The sequence below is a fragment of the Salmo trutta genome, chromosome 21 (genome assembly GCF_901001165.1).
Source record: "Salmo trutta chromosome 21, fSalTru1.1, whole genome shotgun sequence".
NCBI lineage: Eukaryota > Metazoa > Chordata > Actinopteri > Salmoniformes > Salmonidae > Salmo > Salmo trutta.
The window spans coordinates 25,467,098-25,485,701 of NC_042977.1; the positions used below are offsets into that span (position 1 = coordinate 25,467,098).

Genomic DNA, 18,604 nt, shown 5'->3' on the forward strand with positions numbered 1-18,604 from the left:
AGTTTGTTGTTGGCATGTCAAGTTTAATGTTAATGTCACAAGCACAAGAACAGTGAAATGCCTTTCTTGCATAGTCAAAACCCAACAATGCAATAATCAATAACAATGTAATACTGGAAAAAACCCACAGGAAAAAAGAAATATGAACACAATAAGTAAGTATGCATACCATATACAGGGTCAGTTCCAATACCATATTTGAAATGTGCAGGGATACTGGAGTGATGGAGGAAGATACAGTTGAAGTCGGCAGTTTACATACACCTTAACCAAAAACATTTAAACTCAGTTTTTCACAATTCCTGACATTTAATCCTAGTTTGGCCATAATGACAAGGAAAATTATGTGGATATATTGAAGCAACATCTCAAGACATCAGTCAAAAAGTTAAAGCTTGGTCGCAAATGGGTCTTCCAAATGGACAATGACCCCAAGCATACTTCCAAAGTTGTGGCAAAATGGCTTAAGGACAACAAAGTCAAGGTATTGGAGTGGCCATCACAAAGCCCTAACCTCAATCCTATAGAAATTGTGTGGGCAGAACTGAAGAAGTGTGTGCGAGCAAGGAGGCCTACAAACCTGACTCAGTTACACCAGCTCTGTCAGGAGGAATGGGCCAATATTCACCCAACTTATTGTGGGAAGCTTGTGGAATGTCACCCGAAACATTTGACCCAAGTTAAACAATTTAAAGGCAATGCTACCAAATACTAATTGAGTGCATGTAAACTTCTGACCCACTGGTAATGTGATGAAAGAAATAACATCTGAAATAAATTATTCTCTCAACTATTATTCTGACATTTCACATTCTTAAAAGAAAGTGGTGATCCGAACTGGCCTAAAACAGGGAATTTTTACTTGGATTAAATGTCAGGAATTGTGAAAAACTGAGTTTAAATGTATTTGGCTAAGGTGTATGTAAACTTCTGACTTCAACTGTAGGTGTTCCTTTTGTCCAGGTAGGAAAGGGCAGTGTGGAGTGCGATTGAGATTGCGTCATCTGTGGATCTGTTGGGGCAGTATGCAAATTGGAGTGTGTCTAGGGTTTCCGGGATGATGGTATTGATGTGAGACATGACCAGCCTTTCAAAGCACTTCATGGCTACCGATGTGAGTGCTACAGGGCTGTAGTCATTTAGGCAGGTTACATTCGCTTTCTTGGGCACAGGGACTTTCATCTAAGGGCATAGCGGGATTTCTTATAAGCTCCGGAATATGTTTCCGCTCCTTGAAAGCGGCAGCTCTAGCCTTTAGTTCGGTAAGGATGTTGCCTGCAACCCATGGCTTCTGGTTGAGAAATGTACGTACGGTCACCATGGGGACTTACTGATGAAGCCGGTGAGTGAGGTGGTATACTCCTCAATGCCATTGCATGAATCCTGGAACATATTCTATTCTGTGCTAGCAAAACAAACCTGTAGTGTAGCATCCGTGTCATCTGCCCACTTCTGTATTGAGCGAGCCACTGGTACTTCCGCTTTAGTTTTTGCTTGTATGCAGGAATCAAGAGGATAGAATTATGGTCAGATTTGCCAAATGGAGGGCGAGGGAGAGCTTTGTATGCGTCTCTGTGTGTGGGTGAAGGTGGTCTAGAATTTTTTTCCTCTGGTTGCACATGTGACATGCTGGTAGAAATTAGGTAAAACAGATTTAGGTTTGCCTGCATTTAAGTTCCCGGCCACTAGGATAAATATAATTTAAAAAATAGATGAACACTCTCTTGGTAGATAGTGTATTCTACAGCTTGTCATGAGGTACTCTACCACAGGCGAGCAATACCTCGAGACTTCCTTAATAATAGACATTGTGCACCAGCTATTATTGACAAATATTTTGTCCCCAAATAAGTATATGGCATTAATTGCATCTATAGATATCTAGTCGTTGAAATAAATACAACATAGCCAAGGTGATTCTCTACATAAAAAAAGAGGTATAGAGCTATAATGCCAGTGAGATTAAATGCATTCAGGTCACAAATCAGGCATGAGAGAGAGGAAGGGCTGTTCAGTCTCACATGACAGTCCCATTAAAGATTAACAGAGAAGAAATGTCTAGGCCTAATGGAAGCTGGCCTGGCCTGGACAGTTACGTCTCTTAGCACTCATGCTGCTGCTGATGTGATATCTTGGCAAGAGTTGATGTGCTTTTGGCCAGCTCATTGTGTTGCATGGTATTTAGCTGGTGGAAACTCGTGAGTCTCTCTCTCCTTTTAGTTCCTGGCAGGTGTTGGAAATGCTTGGAGCTTCTATGGACTTGTAGGGAAGGGGGTTTAAAACATGTCCATTAAAGCATCACACAACATGTATGATGACAATGGTTGGCTTCTTTGTAGAATTGCTGACGCCATTGACCTGTCATGTTATCTCCAACTGTTCTGTCATTTTGGTGAAAAACCAAATGAATGACAACAAAGAACAATGATTACAACATGAGCAGCTAGGCTAAATGTTAATATAAGGTTATTGGTTGAATACAAGTTTCCTTTAATCCCTTGGGATGTTTTCAACAATGGAACTGGGTGGCTAACTTCCACAGGTACCATTTTTAGCATTGGCTGCTCATCTACGATTGTATGAGGCAAACTTAGCCACCACCATCAGATGAGATGCTAGCACACATACTTACAGACGGGGAGAGAGAAGCCTGGTACGAGTCAATTAGCAAAGGCATTGTCTTAAATGTCACCATCTGCCTAACATCTGATCTGCTAAACCTATATCAACTTAGAAATGAATCCCCTCTCTCTAAATCAGGTTTCCAGTCCTGAGAGATCTCCAGATCGCAATCACAGATTGTCCTAATTAGGTAATGCTGGGAGAGAACAAGAGTGAGTCATTTGGCATGTGTACAGTAAAGTAGACTATTGGTACTGAAATGTAGCCAGTCTGAGAAAGATGTCAGTGATCAGTTTGTGTGATGGTACAGTAGTATTGTAGCTGAGTTGATTAAATTAGACGCAATGCGAAAGGAACACTGCGACTACCTCGCTCTCCAACCAAGTTGCATGAGTTGAGGAGCAAACTACATCGAAGAAATTCAGCAGGTCTTGGAGGACCAGAAGCTGTTTTTTTTAATGAACTTCCACTGTCCTCCAAGAGTTGCTGAATTTCACTTTTAATGTAATTCGATGAGCATTTCTTTTGTGGTTTACTGGAAAAGTTTATTATGGTAAAATTTGACAATTGTTAATACATCATAGTATGACATGTACTGTAGCCTGTAGTGTCCACATTTAGTTGTAGAACTCCAAAAGACATCAAAAACAGCGATATTGGTTGGATGCTTGTGTTCAACAATATTAATTCAGCATGTGTCCTATATATATTTGGTACAAAGAAAATCACAACATAAAAAGCAAAGTAGTACATCATGAACATCAGCTATGCTCCCAAATCACTGCCACAAAGCACAGTTTCAACCACAGTATATACCATTATTTAGTCAAACAATTTTACAGAGAAAAGTTTGATGTCAAATCAGAATGATGTACCCAAATACCCAACACATCATTATCCACAAACACTTTCAAAGTCGAAGCGCAGATCAGTTGTAATTGATCCTTTGGATCCCGTCTCAACTTCTTTAATGATAAAGTTGTTTTGGAGTGATTGCTTATGTTCGCTTAGCTACTAAGTATGATATGAGTTCAGAGAGTGAAAAGCATTATCATCCAATGTTGTCAAAGAGAGAACAGAACAATTAGCAAACACATGGCTGAATGAAATATTTACTTCAGATGCTTTCTATAGATTTGGTTCATTTCAAGGATGTTAGGTAATTCTTCATGTAAATGCTTTCTCTCTGTAAAGTATAAGCTGTACTTTGAACATGGAGAGTTAAAATGTCTGTTTTTCTAAGCCAATATCCTTCTCTGGTGGTATGCCCATTCACCTTGTAGGCTTTTTGTGCAGAATTGATGTAAGACATATGTGTATATATCGCTGCGCCCATAAACATGTCTAATATGACCATTATTGATTTGTGATGGATTATGTCGATGTTGTCAGATGTTGCTGAAATTCGCTGTAAATCTCTTAGCATCAAACCTCATCTCCATCCATTTCTTCATTCATCATGTGCAGAGATACACACATACAGTCCTTGTATCAAATAATGTCTTCAGAGAGTTCCTCTTGGATACAATTCCAAAAAATGGATGGATCACATAATAAATGATTGGCGAAATAAACAAACAACTTCTAATTGGAATAGTGAACTTTCTGCGCATCAGAAGGCTTGATAGGGGAATGGAGTTAGTACAAAGTGGCTGCCCAAGTTCCAAACTTTCACGAAGCAATGTTTTATTTTGGTCCTGGGCTTTCCTTCCATTTAAAGTATTTGGCCATTTTAAAGTAAGGTACGAAGAATTACCTAAAGAGATGTTCAATTCCAGTTCCTTGTTCCTGGAAAAGCAAAGTTCAATTTCACTAAAACACTGAAATATACAAAGTACAACATACTGCACTTCAGTAACAGTACAGAGAAACTATAGGAGATATCTCTCAAGAATACACAGAAATATTCAGAGAAATGTGTAATCCCTTCCAATGCAGCATATAGATACAGATGTAAGCAGAAAATACAAATAAATGTATATATTTCTAGTTTATTTTGACATTGAACTCAGGATCATTAACTGAAGTTCACCTTCTCTGGAAAAGTTGGTCTTGCACTAAAATAGTAAAAAAAATAATCCACACAGCTGCACAGTCTCTATCTGGTCTGGCCATCAGAAGGAGCTATGGCCTATAGTTGTGTTGGAAGAAATAAAAGGGCACTTTGTAAAAAACTCAGGCTGCAACATTTGTCCTCATTTTTTCAGAAGAGAGATTACAGTCAGTTATAGTTCATAGTTCATCCTCCTAGCTCCGGCCCCAGAAACAGGTCAGGTAGTGTGTTAGGAGTCACAGTCGCTGTCCTCAGCCCCGTACATGTCAGCCAGTTTCCTGAAGCGGGGCCCCCAGTCACTGAGGTAGTTGTAGTCCTGGTCCCCTTCAGAGGAAGCTGACCCCAGGGAGCTGAGAGACTCAGCCACTGAACCGGTTCCCTCGTAGGCATATGTGGCCAGAGAGTCATAAGGGGGGGCGGTGGGGTTATTGTCGTTATCCTGCACCCGTTGGTTTATGAAGTCCCGGACATCGGCGTTGTCCCGCGATGGAATGGCTGTCCGTCTGAGAGGGGGGTACAGAGTGTCCGAGGGGATTATGTCCCGCCTCTGCTTGCTCTCCTCGATGGCCTCGGGGTTACGCAGAGCCCCGATGTCGAAGGCTTGGGTGTCCTCCTCTCCGCCCCCCTCGTCGTTGTAGCTGACCACGTTGTCTCGCACGTCCTCTTTAGAGATGATCAGAGGCTCCTTTTTCTTCTGCTTCTTCAGTGCCGCAAACAGAACTACGATCACTGAGAAACAGAGAGGGAGAGAGAGACAGAGAGAGGGAGGAAGAGAGAGAGCGACGGAGATAGAGACAGATAGGGAGAGAGTGACAGAGATAGACACAGAGAGAGAGAGAGACAGAGAGATGGAGAGAGAGAGGCAGTGTTAGTAAGAGGTTTGCTGTTCAGGGCTGGTTGATTTCATCTTATCTCGCTGCTCATGCTGCAGTGAACACTGCATTAGAACACGGGCTGCTTCATGCAGCCCAGTACTACAGCGCAGTAACAATTTAGAAACGACTGCAGTTGAGATGCTGAAAAAGGTTTTAATTTTAACATCGCAATGAGATTGCAACTAGTAAGTTATACATAACCAGGAAATGGTGCCACGTTTAATAAATACCTTTCCATGATATAGTTAATGGTGCTTAAGTAATATATTGGGGTAATCGCGTTACATTATTTTTCATTACAGTAACTCCTGGTGTATCAGGGGTTATTTTTACTGCCTGTCTACTATCCTGTCTACTATCCTGTTTACAATCTGAATCCCATTGGACTTGTTGTGATCCTCCATAAATAACACGTTTACAGTACACAGCCAAGAGTGAAATAGGCTCGGGAATTTAGGGCATTCTTAGAGGTGCCTGTGTGTGTGTGCGTACTCGTATGTGTACACATTCAGGTGATATACAGAAGGGTCAAATTGAACATCTAAAATATAGCAACTACACTAGAACCTGTGGAATTTCTTCTTAATATTTTTACATACTGTACATTAATGTGAATGACTAAACTGGAGCTGGAGATGGTCAGAGCCAGACAGACAAACAGACAGCTATAGTCAATGAGGACTCAATAAATATACTGTACTCACACAGCCAGCCAGATAGACAAACAGACAGCTATACTCACTGAGGAGGATAATAACACAAAGCAGGATAGCCACCAGGGCCCCGGTGCTGAGTCCAGCTGAGCTGGTCTGGGCCTCGGCGTTGCACAGCTCCATGTTGCCCTCGCGGTCGCAGGTGCACACGCGCACCGTCAGCGTCCCCGTGCTGCTCTGCATGGGGAAGTCCCCGTCTGTGATCACCACAGGAACAAGATAGACGCTCTTGTGCAGTCGGCTGTAGCTGGAGCGCCGGGTTAGGACGCCAGCTGTGTTATCTACAGGGAAACAACATACATTTAACACACATGTTAAAGACTGATGTAACAGCCACATTATAGTGTGTTATATGGCTATGAAGGGTGACTGATTGCACATAGACTGCAGAATTGCCTTCCAGCCTGGTTCATTGGATTCATTGGAATAACCATAAGGTGCCATAATCATGTATGCAATTAGGCATTATAACATATTTACTATAATGTCAAATCAAATTGTATTTGTCACATGCTTCGTATGACCACAGGTCTAGACTAACAGTGAAATGCTTACTGTAAATTCCGGACTATAAGCCGCAACTTTTTTCCCATGCTTTGAACCTCGCGGCTTAAACAATGACGCGGATAATATATGGATTTTTCCCGCTTTCAAATTTTTTTATAAATAAAAAACATTCTGTGACGTGCTTAGTTTTTTGGCGGCATGAAGCTTTCATTAGACTAATGAAATTGCCGAACGGGTTAAGGTCAAACAGTGACGAGAGCGACAATGAAAACGATCCAATATCGGATGAAGCAATTCTGAGGCTATTCAACTCCGACACCGAAGGAGATGACTTCAGTGGTTTCAGTGCACAGGAGGAGGAAGATAGTGACCAATGACTTTCTTGGTAGGCTACTGTTTACCGCTAATTTTTTATTTTTTGTTACAAGCCGTGCTTCGTTAAAGCCTATTTATTTTTGTTACAAGCCGTGTTTCGTTAAAGCCTATTTATTTTTGTTACAAGCCGTGTTTCGTTAAAGCCTGTGTAAAGCTCATTTGTTTCAATGTACCGGTAGGCACCTGCGGCTTATAGACATGTGCGGCTTATTTATGTTCAAAATAATATATATTTTTTAAATTCAGTGGGTGCGGCTTATATTCAGGTGCGCTCAATAGTCCGGAAATTACGGTACTTACAGGTCCATTTCCAACAATGCGGAGTGAAAGATAAGATAAAACATTTAATAGAAAAAATAAATAGTATAAAAAATATAAATAATCAGGTGTTGACTGTGTATGATAAACACCCAAACATAATATCAGGTGTTGACTGTGTATGATAGAGACCCAAACATAATATCAGGTGTTGACTGTAAATGATAGAGACCCAAACATAATATCAGGTGTTGATTGTGTATGATAGAGACCCAAACATAATATCAGGTGTTGACTGTGTATGATAGAGGCCCAAACATAATATCAGGTGTTGACCATGTATGATAGAGACCCAAACCTAATATCAGGTGTTGATTGTGTATGATAGAGACCCAAACATAATATCAGGTGTTGACTGTGTATGATAGAGACCCAAACATAATATCAGGTGTTGATTGTGTATGATAGAGACCCAATCATAATATCAGGTGTTGACTGTGTATGATAGAGGCCCAAACATAATATCAGGTGTTGATTGTGTATGATAGAGACCCAAACATAATATCAGGTGTTGACTGTGTATGATAGAGACCCAAACATAATATCAGGTGTTGATTGTGTATGATAAACACCCAAACATAATATCAGGTGTTGACTGTGTATGATAGACACCCAAACATAATATCAGGTGTTGACTGTGTATGATAGAGACCCAAACATAATATCAGGTGTTGATTGTGTATGATAGAGACCCAAACATAATATCAGGTGTTGACTGTGTATGATAGAGGCCCAAACATAATATCAGGTGTTGACCATGTATGATAGAGACCCAAACATAATATCAGGTGTTGATTGTGTATGATAGAGACCCAAGCATAATATCAGGTGTTGATTGTGTATGATAGGCACCCAAACATAATATCAGGTGTTGATTGTGTATGATAGAGACCCAAGCATAATATCAGGTGTTGATTGTGTATGATAGAGACCCAAACATAATATCAGGTGTTGACTGTGTATGATACAGACCCAAACATAATATCAGGTGTTGACTGTGTATGATAGAGACCCAAACATAATATCAGGTGTTGACCATGTATGATAGAGACCCAAACGTAATATCAGGTGTTGATTGTGTATGATAGAGACCCAAACATAATATCAGGTGTTGATTGTGTATGATAGAGACCCAAACATAATATCAGGTGTTGATTGTGTATGATAGACACCCAAACATAATATCAGGTGTTGACTGTGTATGATAGAGACCCAAACATAATATCAGGTGTTGACTGTGTATGATAGAGACCCAAACATAATATCAGGTGTTGATTGTGTATGATAGAGACCCAAACATAATATCAGGTGTTGACTGTGTATGATAGAGGCCCAAACATAATATCAGGTGTTGATTGTGTATGATAGAGGCCCAAACATAATATCAGGTGTTGACTGTGTATGATAGAGGCCCAAACATAATATCAGGTGTTGACCATGTATGATAGAGACCCAAACATAATATCAGGTGTTGATTGTGTATGATAGAGACCCAAACATAATATCAGGTGTTGATTGTGTATGATAGAGACCCAAGCATAATATCAGGTGTTGATTGTGTATGATAGGCACCCAAACATAATATCAGGTGTTGACTGTGTATGATAGAGACCCAAGCATAATATCAGGTGTTGACTGTGTATGAAAGACACCCAAACATAATATCAGGTGTTGACTGTGTATGAAAGACACCCAAACATAATATCAGGTGTTGATTGTGTATGATAGAGACCCAAACATAATATCAGGTGTTGACTGTGTATGATAGAGACCCAAACATAATATCAGGTGTTGACTGTGTATGAAAGACACCCAAACATAATATCAGGTGTTGACTGTGTATGAAAGACACCCAAACATAATATCAGGTGTTGACTGTGTATGATAGAGACCCAAAGAGATCCTACAGTACAGTACTCACCTCCATTGTCTCTGACTGTGAAGTTGCCTCTGTAAGCTCCCTCCGTAGCCAGACTGAAGAAGAACTTGTGTCCACCTGCAGGGTCATCTGCATCCACAGCACTCACCATCTGGATCTTCTGTTTACAGGATAAACAAACACGGATTCATATTTTAAAATGAATATGTGTGCTGTCAGATAGCAATTCATATAGTAAGGTATTCTTTGGTTTTCCAGGCTTGTGATATTGATGAAAATTGGAGGCTAAACTTGTAGGCTAGAGACCATGCATATAGACATAACAGATTGATATGTTTATTTAAATAATGACAAAAAATAGATAACAATTTTGGAAGATCCATTGTAGATGATTGTATTGACTTCTCTCATGGGACATTGCATGGTAAACAGGAGGGCAGCAAACACAAACACAGAAGAACCAAGGATGGGCCTCTGAATTAATTATGAATAATGACAGAGGGATGAAGGAGGGATAAATGGAGAAGAAGTAGAGGAATAGACATGTGGTGGGCACCTATTGAAACATGTCCTTGATTTGTGACAGCTACTGTCACCTGCCATGACAGATCATCTCATCAGCTGCCACAGAAAGTAGACCCTGGAGACCAATCACTTCCCCAGAGGAATACAGCACTCATCAATGCTTTATCCTCATTTGTGGTATTCTTGGGCATAGAGCCTATTGTAGAACCTCTAGATGTCACAATGATATAGAGTAATTATAGCAATGAGAATAATGAATTCATGTCAAACACTATCTATCATAGGACCTAAGTGGAGGATCTGCGTTCCGTACCTGTCCAGCCTTGGTCTTTTCACAAACAAACGTCTCGTAGAAAGAGGCAAATGTTGGTGCGTTGTCGTTGACATCTAGAAGACGGATATAAACAGGCACCCGACTGGTCTGCAGAGGTTTGTCTGTAAAGCAAACATCACATAAAAAACTATTATGAATAATAACTCTAATAAATAATTATATGATATTTGTTTTTTTATGTTTCAAAACAGGGCAGAATATAATAATTTAACTCCATAACCTTTTTAGAATTGTTTGCATTGTGAATTCATGTGCATGATAAAGTTGCCTGAGAAAGACTTACTGAACTCAGTTGCGATAACAGAAATGTTGTGCCAGGCAGCTTCTTCTCGGTCGAGAGGTCTTGTGATGAATATGGACCCATTTCCAGAATGCACGTTAAAAAGCCGGTCCAGATCTGTGCGACGATCAATGGAGTACCTGTACGATAGATACACAAAATGTAAGACAATGATTGAAAGCATGGAGGTTTGTCAAATATTTGAGAGGGTTTACTACAGGCTTTAAAAACAATACACTTCTATTTTCTACCACTCACCAACATCTCCTACTGTACTTGACACCCCCTTTTCACTCAATAAGTTGAATACTTTTTCAGTCCACTCATTCTCTGCCCTCTCTGTATGATAACAGCAGTTGATTCTGAATACTGCACGCCTGGAGGATCTGCCCTAAACAGACAGCGGGACTTATATCACTCTATTTTAATACCTGTACTGGAGAGGGAACAGCTCTGAACAGCGGCACTGATCAGACCAGACCTAACAGTTTCATCATCCAGCAGATTACGCAATGATCCTGTTATTTGTTCATACTAGATGCCCTTTCAGTGTATTTCCATGAGGAGTGGTAATTAAGGGACTTTGGACATGAGAAGAACTCACTAAAAAGAGTGTGCGTGGAGATGGTGCAGAACACACACCTTGTGCTTTGCTTATTATGGACACGACTTCTTCTAGACTCCCAAATTAATGAGATGACCTATTCAACTCTAATCATCCTACAGTTCCAAAACTACTGTAACATAACCTTTAACATCCATCAAATTACCCATGATACAAATGACTATAACCAATCCATTACCTGTGGGTGGTAGGTAGAAATTAGTGGGCGGGCTAGAGGGAAAGCAAAGCAGTGCTCTAACTAACCTGACAGGGCTGTTGTATCCATCCGGGTCCATGGCCCTGACAGACCCTACTGCAGTACCCATGGCTGCATCCTCCTTCACCTCCATCACGTAGCTGGCTCTCTCAAACAGAGGAGGCTCATCCACATCCTCTATACCGATCCTGACTGTGGCCATGTCCTTGGTGGGTAGGTACCCCAGGAAGCGAGTGTCCAAGGTCTGAGTGTTCTGTACCTGGATCTCCAGTGTGTAGGATCGGGTCTTTTCATAGTCCAATGGCTGCAAGGACAGGGATACAGTGACAATAGAACATGGTAGGGGAGTCATATTCTGCACTGATGCAGTACTGTTATGTTTTGAAGTATGTACTTATCATACAATAACATATACAGTAATAGAGTTTCTGAGGGTCTGATGACCTCAGGTCTACAAAGCAAGCACTATAGTTATGGGTGACTATACAGTAGATGTAATTTACAGAAGTAATGGCTGTTACCTTTCCAAAAGTAATGATGCCTTCCTGTGAGTCTTTGTCTGTGATGACATCGAACATGTCCAAGCCGTCCCCGCCGACAACGTTGTAGAACATCTCTGCATTCTTCCCAAGGTCTTTATCCACTGCTTTGATCCTGCCAACAGGAGTTCCAGCTTTCATGGATTCTGGAACGCTGAAGTGATATATGCCTGGAACATGAACATAAACAGACACACATGTAAATCAAGAATGTTCTGTAGGAACCTGAGATCTACAGAACTTCATATTGGAATATCGGCAACATTCATTGCGATTTCACACCACTCAAAACCAATTGCCTCCGTAATTATGTTGGTGAGAAGAAGAAAAGTGTGTTAATGAAACAGAACCAGAATGGCCTGGAACCATGAGACAGAATTGCATAAGCTTGTCACAAACAGAAGAGGTTGTTGGTCTTCCTCTGGCATGGAGACTGAGTGATTTACTGTGCCAGCTCCTCATCCACACATCTATGTTTCTGACACTAACACATTTGCCTTCAGAAAGTATTCACACCGCTTGACTTTTTCCACATTTTGTTGAGTTACAAAGTGGGATTGAAATTGATTTAATTGTCATTTGTTTGTCAACGATCTACACAAAATATTCTATGAAATCAAAGTAAAAATTACTGGAAGTAAAATATTAATGGCAAAAAAAAAAATTGATTTGAAAAGTATTTAACCCACTGAGTCAATACATGTTAGAATCCCCTTTGGCAGCGATTACAATTGTGTATTTTTCTGGGTAAGTCTCTAAGAGCTTTGCAAACATGGATTGTACAATATTTGCCCATTATTATTTTTTTAATTCTTCAAGAACTGCCAAGTTGGTTGTTGATTATTGTTTGACAGCCATTTTCAAGTCTTGCCATACAGTGCATTCGGAAAGTATTCTGACTTCTTGACTTTTTCCACATTTTGTTACGTTACAGCCTTATTCTAAAATTGATACAATTATTTCCCCCCTCATCAATCTACACACAATACCACATAATGACAAAGCAAAAACAGGTTTTTAGAAATTTTTGCAAAATGATTAACAATAAGAAACAGAAATACCTTATTTACATAAGTATTCCGACCCTTTGCCATGAGACTCAAAATTGAGCTCAGGTGCATCCTGTTTCCATTGATCATCCTTGAGATGTTTCCAGAACTTGATTGGAGTCCACCTGTGGTAATTTGAATTGATTGGACATTATTTGGAAAGGCACACACCTGTCTTCTTAGAGCTGGCCGCCCGGCCAAACTGAGCAATCGGGGGAGAAGGGCCATGGTCAGGGAAGTGACCAAGAACCCAATGGTCACTCTGACAGAGCTCTAGAGTTCCTCTGTAGAGATGGGAGAATCTTCCAGAAGGACAACCATCTCTGCAGCACTCCACCAATCAGGCCTTTATGTTAGAGTGGCCAGAAGGAAGCCACTCCTCAGTAAAAGGCACATGACAGCCCGCTTGGAGTTTTCCAAAATAGGACCTAAAGGACTCTGACCAGGTGAAACAAGACTCTCTGGTCTGATGAAACCAAGATTGAACTCTTTGGCCTGAATGCCAAGCATCACGCCTGGAGGAAACCTGGCACCATCCCTACGGTGAAGCATGGTGGTGGCAGAATCATGCTGTGGGGATGTTTTTCAGCTGCAGGGACTGGGAGTCTAGTCAGGATTGAGGGAAAGGTGAACGGAGCAAAGTACACAGAGATCCTTGATGAGATGCCTGCTCCAGAGCACTCAGGACCTCAGACTGGGGTGAAGGTTCACCTTCCAACAGGACAACAACCCTATGCACACAGCCAAGACAATGCAGGAGTGTTTTTGGGACAAGTTGTTGAATGTCCTTGAGTGGACCAGCCAGAGCCTGGACTTTAACCTGATGGAACATCTCTGGACAGATCTGAAAATAGCTGTGCCAGGACACTCACCATCCAACCAGACAGAGCCCGAGAAGATCTGCAGAGAAGAATGGGAGAAACTCCCCAATTACAGGTGTACCAAGTTTGTAGCATCATACCCAAGAGGACTCAAGGCTGTAATCGCTACCAAAGGGGCTTCAACAAAGTACTGAGTAAAGGGTCTGAATACTTATACCAATGTGATATTTCAGTTTTTGTTTTTTATCAATTTGATTTTTTTTCTCGAAAAACCTGTTTTTGCTTTGTCATGATGGGGTATTGTGTGTAGATTGACGAGGGAAAAAATCATTTAATCAATTTTAGAATAAGGCTGTAACGTAACTAAATGTGGCAAAAGTCAAGGAGTCTGAATTCTTTCAGAATGCACTGTAGATTTTCAATCCGATTTAAGTCAAAACTGTAACTACGCCACTCAAGAGCATTCAACGTCGTCTTGGTAAGTAACTCCAGTGTATATTTTGCCTTGCACATTAGGTTATTGTCCTGCTGAAAGGTGACTTTGGGTTAGTATTGTGAAGTACCAACAATGTTGTTGATCCATCCTCAATTTTCTCTTATCACAGCTATTAAACTCTGTAACTGTTATAAAGTCACCACTGGCTTCATGGTGAAATCCCTGAGCATTTTCGTTCCTCTCCTTCAACTGAGTTAGGAAGGCCGCCTGTATTTTTGTAGTGACTGTGTGTTTTGATACACGATCCAAAGTGTAATTAAGAACTTCACCATGCTCAAAGGGATATTCAATGTTTCCTTTTTTTACCAATAGCTGCCCTTCTTTGCGAGGCATTGGATAACCTCCCTGGTCTTTGTGGTTGAATCTGTGCTTGAAATTCACTGCTTGACTGAGGGACCTTACAGATAATTGTATGTGTGGGGTACAGAGTTTTGGTAGTCATTCAAAAAACATGTTAAACACCATTATTGCACATAGAGTGAGTCCATGCAACTTACTATATTATGTGACTTGTTAAGCGCATTTTTACTCCAGAACTTAATAATTTGTTTTAAATGGAGAAATACTACACCAAACATCGTAGTCAGATGTAAAATTGAGCAACTAAGATCTACTCTGCAAAAGTGTGAAAATGAATGACAGATTTCTTGAGTTATCTTAGATTAACTATTTCTGGCTACGGCGTCTCAAAATGGACAAACGGTACTATTGATGCTTTTTTCTCGTTTTTCAAGCAGGACTAGGACTACTATGAATGCCATTACTAATTACTACTTCAAGCACCCGTATAATACCAGTCACTGTACTCAGTACTCACTCTGGGAGAAGCGCGGGGGGTTGTCGTTGACGTCTGTCAGGGTGATATTGACCGTGGTGGTCCCAGTTAAGCCTCCCCTCTGGCCCGCCATGTCCTTGGCCTCAATCACTACCTGGTAGTGCTCCCGCTTCTCCCGGTCCATCTCTCCAGGCCCCAGGGCTGTCCGGATTATGCCTGAGGACAAACCAGAGGAACACAATATTAATGTGTCATATAATATACTGCTCAAAAAAATAAAGGGAACACTTAAACAACACATCCTAGATCTGAATGAAAGAAATAATCTTATTAAATACTTTTTTCTTTACATAGTTGAATGTGCTGACAACAAAATCACACAAAAATAATCAATGGAAATCCAATTTATCAACCCATGGACGTCTGGATTTGGAGTCACACTCAAAATGAAAGTGTAAAACCACACTACAGGCTGATCCAACTTTGATGTAATGTCCTTAAAACAAGTCAAAATGAGGCTCAGTAGTGTGTGTGGCCTCCACGTGCCTGTATAACCTCCCTACAACGCCTGGGCATGCTCCTGATGAGGTGGCGGATGGTCTCCTGAGGGATCTCCTCCCAGACCTGGACTAAAGCATCTGCCAACTCCTGGACAGTCTGTGGTGCAACGTGGCGTTGGTGGATGGAGCGAGACATGATGTCCCAGATGTGCTCAATTGGATTTAGGTCTGGGGAACGGGCGGGCCAGTCCATAGCATCAATGCCTTCCTCTTGCAGGAACTGCTGACACACTCCAGCCACATGAGATCTAGCATTGTCTTGCATTAGGAGGAACCCAGGGCCAACCGCACCAGCATATGGTCTCACAAGGGGTCTGAGGATCTCATCTCGGTACCTAATGGCAGTCAGGCTACTTCTGGCAAGCACATGGAGGCCCCCCAAAGAAATGCCACCCCACACCATGACTGACCCACCGCCAAACCGGTCATGCTGGAGGATGTTGCAGGCAGCAGAACGTTCTCCACGGCGTCTCCAGACTCTGTCACGTCTGTCATGTGCTCAGTGTGAACCTGCTTTCATCTGTGAAGAGCACAGGGCACCAGTGGCGAATTTGCCAATCTTGGTGTTCTCTGGCAAATGCCAAACGTCCTGCACGGTGTTGGGCTGTAAGCACAACCCCCACCTGTGGACGTCGGGCCCTCATACCACCCTCATGGAGTCTGTTTCTGACCGTTTGAGCAGACACATGCACATTTCTGGCCTGCTGGAGGTCATTTTGCAGGGCTCTGGCAGTGCTTCTCCTGCTCCTCCTTGCACAAAGGCGGAGGTAGCGGTCCTGCTGCTGGGTTGTTGCCCTCCTACGGCCTCCTCCATGTCTCCTGATGTACTGGCCTGTCTCCTGGTAGCGCCTCCATGCTCTGGACACTACGCTGACAGACACAGCAAACCTTCTTGCCACAGCTCGCATTGATGTGCCATCCTGGATGAGCTGCACTACCTGAGCCACTTGTGTGGGTTGTAGACTCCGTCTCATGCTACCACTAGAGTGAAAGCACCGCCAGCATTCAAAAGTGACCAAAACATCAGCCAGGAAGCATAGGAACTGAGAAGTGGTCTGTGGTCCCCACCTGCAGAACCACTCCTTTATTGGGGGTGTCTTGCTAATTGCCTATAATTTCCACCTGTTGTCTATTCCATTTGCACAACAGCATGTGAAATTTATTGTCAATCAGTGTTGCTTCCTAAGTGGACAGTTTGATTCCACAGAAGTGTGATTGACTTGGAGTTACATTGTGTTGTTTAAGTGTTCCCTTTATTTTTTTGAGCAGTGTATAATGAGATGTATTGCTAATTAGCTGGCTAAGCACGTTTCTATTTCTCTGGTCCTGTAAGGCTGTTGGGATTGCTCATGGAGCCACCATGTCAAACAGATTTAAGTGATAAGGTATAGTTTGAAAAGGACCTAATATACGTAGGGGTCCTTGATTTAACTAATGTATCAGCAAATATTATAGTTATAATTACCAATGGGAGTAATGCAACTAATGTTTATGACTGGTATAAGACAGAAGCACCTCCTGCAAAGAAATGGTCACCACATCAGAAAATAAAAACAGTTTCACATTGCTCATGGTAGGATTTAACAAGAAACATTTACTACTGTATGTACAGTTGAAGTTGTAAGTTTACATACACCTTAGCCAAATACATTTAAACTCAGATTTTCACAATTCCTGACATTTAATCCTAGTAAAAATTCCCTGTCTTAGGTCAGATAGGTTCACCACTTTATTATAAGAATGTGAAATGTCAGAATAATAGTAGAGAGAATGTTTTATTTCAGTTCTTATTTTTTTCATCACATACCCAGTGGGTCAGATGTTTACATACACTCAATTAGTATTTGGCAGCATTGCCTTTAAATTGTTTAACTTGGGTCAAACGTTTCGGGTAGCCTTCCACAAGCTTCCCACAAAAAGTTGGGTGAATTTTGGCCCATTCCTCCTGACAGAGCTGGTGTAACTGAGTCAAGTTTGCAGGCCTCCTTGCTCGCACACACTTTTTCAGTTGTGCCCACTCATTTTCTATGGGATTGAGGTCAGGGCTTTGTGATGGCCACTCGAATACCTTGACTTTGTTGTACTTAAGCCATTTTGCCACAACTTTGGAAGTATGTTTGGGGTCATTGTCCATTTGGAAGACCCATTTGCGACCAAGCTTTAACTTCCTGACTGATGTCTTGAGATGTTGCTTCAATATATCCACATAATTTTCCTCCCGCATGATGCCATCTATTTTGTGAAGTGCACCAGTCCCTCCTGCAGCAAAGCACCCACACAACATGATACTGTCACCCCCGTGCTTCACGGTTGGGATGGTTCTCTTCGGCTTGCAAGCCCCTCCCCCCTTTTCCTCCAAACATAACGATGGTCATTATGGCCAAACAGTTCCATTTTTGTTTCATCAGACCAGAGGACATTTCTCCAAAAAGTACAATCTTTGTCCCCATGTGAGTTGCAAACAGTAGTCTGTCTTTTTTATGGCAGTTTTGGAGCAGTGTCTTCTTCCTTGCTGAGCGGCCTTTCAGGTTATGTCGATATAGGACTCGTTTTACTGTGGATTTAGATACTTTTGTACCTGTTTCCTCCAGCATCTTCACAATGTCCTTTGCTGTTGGTCTGGGATTGATTTGCACTTTTGCACCAAACTACATTCATCTCTAGGAGACAGAACGTGTCTCCTTCCTGGGCGGTATGACGGCTGCGTGGTCCCATGGTGTTTATACTTGCATACTATTGTTTGTACAGATGAACGTGGTACCTTCAGGAGTTTGGAAATTGGTCCCAAGGATGAACCAGACTTGTGGAGGTCTACAATTTTTTTTCTGAGATCTTGGCTGATTTCTTTCGATTATCCCATGATGTCCAGGAAAGAGGCACTGAGTTTGGTAGGCATTGAAACACATCCACAGGTACACCTCCAATTGACTCAAATGATGTCAATTAGGCTATCAGAAGCTTCTAAAGCCATTACATAATTTTCTGGAATTTTCCAAGCTGTTTAAGGCACAGTCAACTTAGTGTATGTAAACTTCTGACCCACTGGAATTATGATACAGTGA

General features: G+C 41.5%; 1 protein-coding gene across 2 annotated transcripts in view; it reads right to left on the bottom strand.

The window, feature by feature from the left end:
- Positions 1-3,145: 3,145 nt before the first annotated feature.
- cdh6 (cadherin 6) overlaps positions 3,146-18,604 on the bottom strand; it is a 39,286-nt gene continuing 23,827 nt past the window's right edge. For both annotated transcript variants that reach the window (XM_029704909.1, XM_029704907.1), the window contains exons 5-12: positions 15,025-15,198; positions 11,824-12,011; positions 11,350-11,606; positions 10,485-10,621; positions 10,181-10,302; positions 9,385-9,502; positions 6,293-6,544; positions 3,146-5,404 (exon numbers count right to left, since the gene is read on the bottom strand). In XM_029704909.1, the coding sequence (XP_029560769.1) occupies positions 4,905-5,404; positions 6,293-6,544; positions 9,385-9,502; positions 10,181-10,302; positions 10,485-10,621; positions 11,350-11,606; positions 11,824-12,011; positions 15,025-15,198 (1,748 nt within the window). In that variant the 3' untranslated portion in view covers positions 3,146-4,904. The remainder of the gene's footprint in view (positions 5,405-6,292; positions 6,545-9,384; positions 9,503-10,180; positions 10,303-10,484; positions 10,622-11,349; positions 11,607-11,823; positions 12,012-15,024; positions 15,199-18,604) is intronic.